This window comes from Babylonia areolata, chromosome 8, assembly GCF_041734735.1.
Source record: "Babylonia areolata isolate BAREFJ2019XMU chromosome 8, ASM4173473v1, whole genome shotgun sequence".
Taxonomy (NCBI): domain Eukaryota; kingdom Metazoa; phylum Mollusca; class Gastropoda; order Neogastropoda; family Buccinidae; genus Babylonia; species Babylonia areolata.
The window spans coordinates 20,807,944-20,817,746 of record NC_134883.1 but is presented as its reverse complement, the minus strand read 5'-3'; the positions used below and the strand labels follow the sequence as shown (position 1 = coordinate 20,817,746).

General features: G+C 35.9%; 1 protein-coding gene across 4 annotated transcripts in view; it reads left to right on the top strand.

Annotated features, from left to right (window-relative positions):
* The window catches only part of LOC143284644 (cAMP-dependent protein kinase type II regulatory subunit-like), a 66,522-nt gene that overhangs the window by 35,203 nt on the left and 21,516 nt on the right, over positions 1-9,803 (top strand). For all 4 annotated transcript variants that reach the window (XM_076591524.1, XM_076591523.1, XM_076591522.1 and 1 more), the window contains exons 3-6: positions 2,893-2,928; positions 3,919-3,971; positions 5,897-5,980; positions 7,498-7,539. In XM_076591524.1, coding sequence (XP_076447639.1) covers positions 2,893-2,928; positions 3,919-3,971; positions 5,897-5,980; positions 7,498-7,539 — 215 coding nt within the window. The remainder of the gene's footprint in view (positions 1-2,892; positions 2,929-3,918; positions 3,972-5,896; positions 5,981-7,497; positions 7,540-9,803) is intronic.

Sequence of the window (9,803 nt, the reverse complement as noted above, 5' to 3'; positions counted from 1 at the left end):
TGATGACCTGTAATTTTGCATCAGCTTTCGTGGATATGGTGGGGGGAAAAAAACGACCTCCATAATAATTGATAGCCTTCCGCCCTTCCTTCTAACCTTTCCACTACCACCACTACCAGCACCCCCACCCCACCCCACCCCCCCAAAAAGAACAAAACAACAACAACAACAAAAACGTATGACTGCCAAATGGCTGGTAATATAAAAACGAAAAAACAAACAAAACAAATATGTAGTGAATATTCTTGAAAGCCCACTCATCCAAACGAGGTTGCTGACGCCCACAGGCACAGAAGAGGATGTCTTTTAGTTATATTAGTTTTATGCTGTCTTGTTAACCAACAAAGGAGAGAAGAAAAAAAACCCAAAAAACTATACATAAACAAACACACAAAAAGCGTGTGATTTTGACGAAACCTGGCATACAACCGTATTATCAACAGACTTCAGAACTGTCAGATGTTCTAATATACCAAATGGCTTTTTTTATCAAAGCGCTAGGATCAAAGCGAAGACAGAATTAATGCGTGGACTGTACTCTGTAGTAGTTTCGTGCTACGAACCTTGCAGAGCTGTATCCACATAGATGTCCTAAACATTTTAAGTCAGACTGGAACCGTTATAGACGAAACAAAATTTGATGAGATTAATCAGTTGATGATTGAAATCAAATCTTGTTGCATGTAGTGTATACAACCTATTCAAACCGTGAAGGAGGGGGGGGGGGGGGGGGGCATTTCATCCTTCAAACTTCTTGTGTCAGCACAACTGATTGCGTCAGGTTCAAGACCTGAATGCCTATTTTGTTCTGATTTTCTAAGGTTGCATTTTAATGGATTTTATTTTGAAATGTTGCCTAACTCTTGATCTGCAAAATGCTCTTATTTGGCGAAGAACGAGAAGCACATGCACTTCCGTTGGAGCAGCAGACAGATCAAACGTGAAAACCACATGCAATTAACTTGATAATTATTCATTCTGCCTTCAAAAGTATGGGCTGCTAGCTTAAGTATAGTGATGATTAGCGAGGCACATGTGTGTGTGTGTGTGTGTGTGTGTGTGTGTACCTTCCGAACGAATTCAGATTGGGGCATCGACAGTCTTCTCATAGGGCAGGACGTTCCAGTCACGTATGTATATACTGTTCCTGGGATGTTAGAAGGCGTTTGGAAGCCTGACGACGTAGTCTCTGCTCTTCGTAGGGGATCCAGTGTTTCTTTTAGAGAGACTAATATTCAGAACGAAAAACAAACTATTTTGGACGCGAAATTAATAATACAAATCAAATGCAAATTTTCGCCCAATTAATAGAAGAGTTAGATCTACTTAAAAAAAAAAAAAAAAAAAAAAAAAATGAAGAGGTTACCGTGTGTAGCCATATACATTTTTTTTATTATGACATGCAGGGTTCAAATCAAGAATGTATTGCATTAGATCTGGTCAGTGGTTCAAGGGACACGGATCGAGCGTTGTCTGACTTAGATTGGGGCTATTTTGGCATGTTGGTTTTATTTCACTTTTTTTTTTCTTTTTTTTTTACTTCTTCTCACAAGCATGCTTTTGAATGCAAGTTGCTGGCGTGCACGTGTGATTATTTTTAAATCCACTTGGGACTGTAAACTGATACATTTTTTTTTAGCATCTTTTGAAATTTCGTAGACCTCAGCTCCTGTCAGCATCAGCAGGTGTGTTCAAACACGCGAGCCCTTGACAAAGTTTAGACTACAAGGAACGTGGCAGAGTAAAGTTGTACTTTGTTCCTCGCCATGGAAAGTTTGAAGATATTCAATAACCAGTCAGTCATAAGATATTTCTTTCATGTATATGATTATTGTGCCTCGGCTATCCATCTTGGCATGGAATTTTGCATGTAAAGAGAACCCTGAGTGATAAATTCATACACTTCATCGTCGATTCCATCAGAGCGGCTTCCCAAGTTTTCATCGTTTCTGTGTATTGCCAAGATCAGTCGATATTCTTATCTTTGTGATTACTGTAGCGAGGCATCCATGTGTTACAAAATAATGTTGTTCGATGTGAACAGTTTGATGCCAATCATCTGTTCAGATACGGAACTTTATTTTGGACGTCTGACCGGTTGACACCACATTTTTCCGCAATCCAAATATAGTGCGCTAATTAAAGGATAATAAAGAAATAATGTTGCTTCCCGTTTTCATCTTCGATTGAAAATCATTTCATGCGAATTTATTTCCTTCTTTTGTAGTCATATTACTTGAACGTCTTTCTGTCGAACTACAATATCACCTGCGAATGATGAGGTTCGTTTTTGTTTTGTTTTTCTTCAGAGGAGCTGGCATCAAATGCAGATCTACGGCATCTTTTGATTTCCGATCTTAGCAACTAGTTTACTGTTCCAGTTGGTTGCTTAATTTTCGGGCGGTGATGTGCTTTGCTAGGAAAGTGAAGACGGGCTTCATGATGTGTGAAAAATATTTTCATTGATCAAGGATGAGTTGACATAATTCCTTCTCAGTCAGATTTGCTGCACAACTTCACTGGCGCGGTGTTACCAGACGGGAAAGGACCCCAGACGCGGAACTTGTGCACTTTGCAGCAAATTATTTAAGCGGATTGGACGAGGATGTCGGATGTACATGGTCAAAAAGAAACAAAAAGTTGTCGAGTCTCTCTTGATGATTTTCATCAGTGCGGTAGTGATGTTGACATTGGTGAGCCTGCTTGTTTGTCGAACGACAGTTTTGCGTACTCCGACAGCGAGTCGGATGTGAGTGAAAGGTGGCAAGAATGTATGACCACGTTGCGATTCTCTCTCTCTCTCTCTCTCTCTCAATCAATCTCTCTATCTCATGCGATTTCCCTTAAATTGAATATTAATCATATTTTTTGGTCATTATTTTTTGTTTCCAGAACCGCCACCAACAACTTTGAACAGACGAAAATCAGGTGAGTTCAGCTTTTGTCTTCTCAGTCAGACAAACAGTAACCAGATGTATTTTATTTGTTTACTCACAGTCAAAATCTCAGACAGGCATACATATTGATCAGTTAGTCATCTGTCCAGTCCTGGCAATTTTCTTGCAACCTGTAGGACTAGTTTCAGTTTAGATTTATAGTGGCAGCATAGTTTCAAAACTAAAAATAATTGATCACTTTTACTTTAATACCTTGTTTCAAAGCACACTGTCAATAAAGAAATTTAGTAACACATACATTGTTCCTTTCCAAAGTGACAGCAATAGCTTTGATTCGACACCCCCTTCTTGCAAATTTCAGAGATTGTTAGTTGTAGGAATAGATCAAAATATTTTCTGCATGAACAGTAATTTCTATTGGTTGTACATTTCTGACAGATTTGTTAATTAATACATTTGACAACTACAGTTGTACATTTCTGACAGATTTTTGCATAATTTGACAAGTACAAGTATGTTTTAAAAAAATGGTTGAAATGAATTATGTTATTCGGACTTCAAGAGACGAGGTCAGTTTGTTTCATCATGTGCATTTAAAGTGGTTATGATCTGCTTGAATAACTTGTCTGGGATTTTAGATATACTTTTTTTTAACAGATGTAGCTCCCAACAATTTTCAAAACTCAATCAACAATATTCTTAAAATCAGTGCTGATTGTAATCACATTTCATAGTTTCTGCATGCATGTATTCTGTTAGTGTTATACTGGTAATGCTGCTTTCTTTTATGCTGATCTGTGGTATGTTGTAACACTTGACTTAATTGAAGTACACATAAATTTTACTTGTGGTATTTTCATACATAATATGTTCTTGGTGAATCTATTCAGAAGCTTAAAGGAGGGGGAATGTGTGTGTGTGTGTGGGAGGGGAGGAGGTGGGGGGGATTAAACATTGTCGGTTTTGATGATTTCAATAAGGGATTATTGTTAGTAATCTCTTTTTTCTAAACCTCTTCCAGTATCAGCAGAAGCCTACAATCCAGAGACAGATGAAGATGGAGGGGAGGCAAAGGTGATTTTTTGTTTTGACTTAAATGGCCAGTTTTGCTGTTTTATTTCTCCATTTATTCACTCCCTTGATTCAGTTGTTTATATGTGCCCATCAGTTTGTGTGCCTTTGATAAATGGAACCTTATCTCTGTTAGTGTTACACTAAATTGTTTAAGCAACCAAACTTTGAAGGATAGTGAATTTTGATAAGACCTTTCCAGACATGAAATTTGATTCAGGATCAGAAATAAGACGTGAAAGTCATGCTTTATGACAAAAGACAGCATTTGTTGGCAGATTTGAGCCACATTTTGCAATCAGTTTTCAACAGCCTTCATTTTTTATCAAAGAAGAGAAATTGAAAATAGAATATTATCAATTTTTTTGTGCACTGTGGAAATGTTGTGTGTATAAACTTCTCAGTAGATGTTAATCTTTGCATGTATTCAATTCTCTGTTGATTGATATCACAACATTTATTTTTCAAAATAATAAACTTACATAAGTTAATGGGAGATGTAACTTTTTCATAAATCCTGGTTATGTCAGTGATTGTAGGGTTCATATAAAGACTTTAGTCCCATTTTTCTTCTTCTTTTTTCATTTTCTTTTTTCTAACTTATTAAAAACATGCTTTTTATAAATCCTTTGAAAAAAGCCTTAAGAAAAATTACCCTTGATTGTAAAGTTATTAGATTCTATTTATAGGGAGTGAAAATAAAACATGATTTCTGTCAAATCACACCTGTGAAATATTCCACCTCACTTTAAAATTTAATTTAAAAGAGAGATGATGATTTTGTTCAAGGGACATAACTTATAGATATATGCTTGCACATAAAAATACTTTCCCTTTGATGGTCTTGTGAACATTATTCAGCAAGTGTAAGTGTAGAGGAAAAGGGGACCAGGTTGAAGCTGGGTTTTTGTTGGCCTGGGAGGGAAGGTTGGGAGTGTGGGTGTGTTGGGGGTTACTAACATTAACAAGACAAGGGAGATGAATGCAGACCAATTTTTTTTTTTTTTTAATTTTTTTTTTATATAATACATCTTGTGTGGTGGAGGGGTGAAAGAAGAGTTTGGGGGAGAAAAGGGGGTGGGAGAGAAAGGTCATTTGCATTATTAAGTGTTGAGGGAAAAAAAGGAAACAAACAAAAAAAAACCCCAACCAACAACATATATATATATATATATATATATATATATATCTTTTCTTTTTCTTTTTTTAACATAAAGTGAATGCTGGCTTTGATAGATACTAAGAATAGAATTTCACTGATACCAAGGATGAAGTTTGCCTTTAGCTAGTATTTCTCATTTTCTGTACACCTACTACAGGAATTTTTTTTTTTTGCATATTTTTCTCAGCTGAATTATGATTTTCACTCTCTCTTTTTCTGATTCATGGTTCTCTGTTATCTCCTGTTTTGTTAATGAATTAAATTAATAGTTTGATAAAAAATGCACAGCTTTCACAGAGCATGCATCAGTCACATGTGTGTACATGCACAAGCATATGCCAGAAGTATTACTTTGCGCTACACACACACGTGCACACACACACACACACACACACAGATTAAATTAGAAAATGATAGTAAGCCCCTTCTCAGTATTTCATTCAGGTTTATTGTTTTACCTTTTAATGACCTTAGCAGGTCAGAAGATTTTTATCTTCATAATTTTTTTTATTTTATTATTATTAATGAAAAGTTTTCTCTAAACAGTTTTGAAATTCTTTTTTGAAGTCTGTGTAAATCATGTTTTGGTAACTTTTCATATTAATATTTTGATCAGTGGAAGCTTCTTTGAAAAACAAAAATTATTTAATATAGACTCACTGATTTGTCCTTTTTTCTTTTTTTCTTGTGTATATGAATTTTCCTGCATGATGTGATTTTGAATTAAAGTGGCACTCATATTTGACATATATTCTTTAACGGGCAGGTAGTACATCCAAAGAGTGATATACAACGTCAGAGACTTGCTGATGTTGTCAAAAATATACTGCTCTTCAGGTCTTTGGACCAAGTGAGTGCATTTCTTTTTTTCTGCAATGTTTAGGAACATGTGTTTATCCTTGTATGAGCACCAACACTTACACATATTTGCATTTGCAAACACACACACACACACACACACACACACACACACACACACACTATATATATATATATATATATATATATATATATAATAAAATATAATATTGCGCTTGAAAAAGCAAAACTAAAACTAATAAAAAGAAATAGTATACTTATTACGTTATTACTACAGTTGCCAAGAAACAGAGTGAATGCAGAGCTGAACATTTTTCCAATGCCAGATGTTTGGATTATATCATTTAATGACTTTGTGTACATAAGGTATGGCAACACATGTAGTTTTTAGTTTTCATTTATATTCTGTGTTCATATAGTTGCTTTTAGGTTCACTAACAGTCTGTGGCATACGTTTAGAAAGTATAAATGAGATTTGTTTATCTCACATGGTTCATTCAAATATAGGTTATGAATACTTTCTTTCCTTGTTTGTGTGCTAGAACTTTTTGTTAATTATTATCATCTGCAACCAAACTCCGCTCAGCAAATAGAAAGCACAAACCAAAATAATGTCTGGCACTGAAGAGGTTAAAACTGGAAATTCTTTTAGATGTTGAGGATGCACTTTAAAATGTAAAGTGCCTTTGTACTTTGTACTTGTAGTCAGTAAAATAAGGTAGGTTCATTGCCTGTCAGTTGAGTGCAGTGTAAGATAAAGTTGTGCAAAGAAGGCTACTGGCTGACAAAAAAGCCAGCTTCTCTTGTAAATATGCATCACTCCTGTGGTAATTTGCCCTGTTTGACAATATAATGAATGAAATCAAACAGTAAATGAAGATTCTTTGTAGCCTATGGTTGAGCTCTGCACCTGAGCATTGCTGTGTCATAAAAATTCATCATATAAATCAAAACAGTTTTCATGTTCTAACATATTTCATAAACCCCTAGGTAAGGGAACTAACTTCAAAAGTATTTCTGGATGTGTCCACACATACTTTTGTGTGTTTTTTCAGTATCAGTGTGACATGGAAGCCTGCCAAGGCTGTAAACTCCCCAGCGTGGAATGGGTTAAACTTATGCATTAATGAGCATTTTGCATGTTTCTGGGAGACTAATGGAATTCTCAGTAAGTCCAGAACACACTGATGGATATAAGCTGAAAAGAGTTCAAACTGTCTGTATCAAAATTTCGGCCGGCCAGATATGTCATATGTGTCGGTCACATTGCTGTAAAATCATTGTTACAACAATACAAGACAATGTTTCATTTGGCATCATCCACAGTGTAATGTCGACTGATATTGACATGATACTATTTTTACTGATTTATGTTGCTGTTGTCTTCTTCTCTTTTTTTTTTTTCTTTCTCTCTCTCTCTCTCTCTCTCTCTCTCTCTCTCTTTTTCTTTTCTTTTTTCTTGTTTTGTTGTTGTTGTTGATAATTGTATACATGTAAGAAATGGTGAATTGTTTTGATTTGAAAACTTGCTTCTTTTTTTTTCCACAGGAACAGATGCAGGAGGTACTAGATGCAATGTTTGAAAAAGCGGTAATTCCTTTTATATTGTATGTTCTGATTGTGTGTTCTCATCATAGCTTAAATTAGATAGCACTATAAGGTGCTTTTCTTGGTTCATCTTGCCACCATGTCACAGCTACTCTTGAAGCACATAAGTTCTATACAATATGGGAGGAGTGTGCTATAGAAATGCTTCATAGGTAGTAGCAGTAGTACCCTAGTTGTTATTTTAACTTGAGAAACTGATCTTTTCCACTTCACTCAACCCATACTCATTCCTTTTTGTTTTAATCTATGTTGGAGAAGGCTGCTCTCTTGACAGAGAGATCTCAGGTTTAGAGTGAAGGTGTTACTCCAGTATATCATTGCAAGTTCTTGTGCTGTTCGTTAAGATGGTTTACTGTCTTATTAGAAATGTCTTTTGTTTCCATTGAGAAGATCAAACTGGGTTACAGTTTTTACATTTATGTTAAGAATCAATGTTCTTGCACTCATTTTGCAGCAAATATGTTGAAAAAATTGTTTACCAAGATGTTGCAGTCAATCACCAGTTTCGACATTGGTCTCATTCACACACATGCACATAGGTTCACACATACATGAACACACATACAAGCATGTACACACACACACACACACACACACACACACACACACACACATGATACACAATGTGTGATTGTTACCTAAAAGTCAGAGTCAGTTTGGGGTGGGAGAATTCTTACTTCCTGTCTGTGGGGAATATTCAAGAATTGATTTGTTGACCTTGTTGCACTGTTTTTTGACAATATTGATTTTCCCGATTTTCATTAATTCATAGACGCTATTTATCCTTGATTGATTCACAGTTCAACCAAGCAAATGTGAATTATTTTCAATCATTGTAAGAAACAAAATTATTTGATTTCCCTAAACATGAGACATTTGCAGCATCATGTCTTCCAAACATATTCTGGCAAAACAATTATGTTCTTGAGAGTGGCTTATCTGCAGGTGGATCAGAAGGCATTCTGTTGCACTCGACAAACAGTGCCTTTCTCAGATACTTTTAATTGTACAAATCAAGAAGGCAGTCTTGACTGTGGAGAAAACAAAATCACAATGAGCTTTTCAATGTAGTATAACACATGGGTGTGACTTGGTCAAGATCTTGCTAAATGAAAATGAGCCATTTCACAATATTCCAGTTCAAAATCTCACAAAAAGAATATCAAGTCACAGGTGTTCATTTAGTTCGAACTATAATTCAGTGTTAAGAAAGAGAGAGCTGTTTTATTACAGTGGCTAAGCTAGGCATTGTTGTTAAAAGAAAAAAACCAATCCCAGATCAGCATTCACCACTGTGTCTGCCTGCATCACAATAATTACTTGGCACTGAACAAATTATCAAACTACCAGTTAGTGGCAGTGTTGCATACAGGAGGAGGGCTTCTTTATGGAGTTAAAAGTTTTGCTTCAAAATTACAAGTGGGGCTGGTTTTTGTTGCTGTTTTTTTGTTGTTGTTTGTTTTCTCTATTTTTGTTGTTGTTTGTGATCAGTATAAATAGGTGGGAGGGGGTGAGTTTCTGGAGAGGAGAGGAATTACTCAATCTGTAATACCAGGCAGTTGCACTTTGCAATGAAACTGGATTACTGTGGCAGGCTTTTGTAATTGTTGACATGCCATAGCCATTGACATGCAGGACTGATCTCCCTGCCTGTTAGCTTTGAGGGATATTCAGCGTTTCTTTCCAGAGTGGTGCACAAACACAGAGAAACTAATTCAGCTGCAATTAAGGAGTCACGTTCCCGCCCATTCAAGGACGCTGGTTCATAAAATACATTCAGCTGTTGGTATTGAGGCCAGACAATAACACATGTGTTCTGTGTTACTATGAGTGTTTTTTTTTTATTACTCTCAGCAGCTGATAGATCAACCCATGACAATGCCTAATTGAGGTTGCCATGTTTTATTACTTATGGATTTACATGATATATCACATGCTGTTGGTGAGATTAACATGAGAGAAACAAACCAAGTGACTTCCACCTGCACCTCCCCCCCCCCCTCCCCACCCCCTTCCATCCCCGGTCTCCCTCTCTCTTATATTTATTGTATATTTCTTAGATGTATGTGAGTGAGGAAAAGATAAAGAGTTATAATGGGTTTGAACTGACTTTTAGTGCAGAGTTGTGTTTAACAAATGAAATAAAACTGTGAACCTGGATGATCAGAATTACAAATGAAATTGATTGTGTGGAGTTTGATGTTGTTTTCTTGTCTTAAAAAACAAAACAATAATAACTACAACAA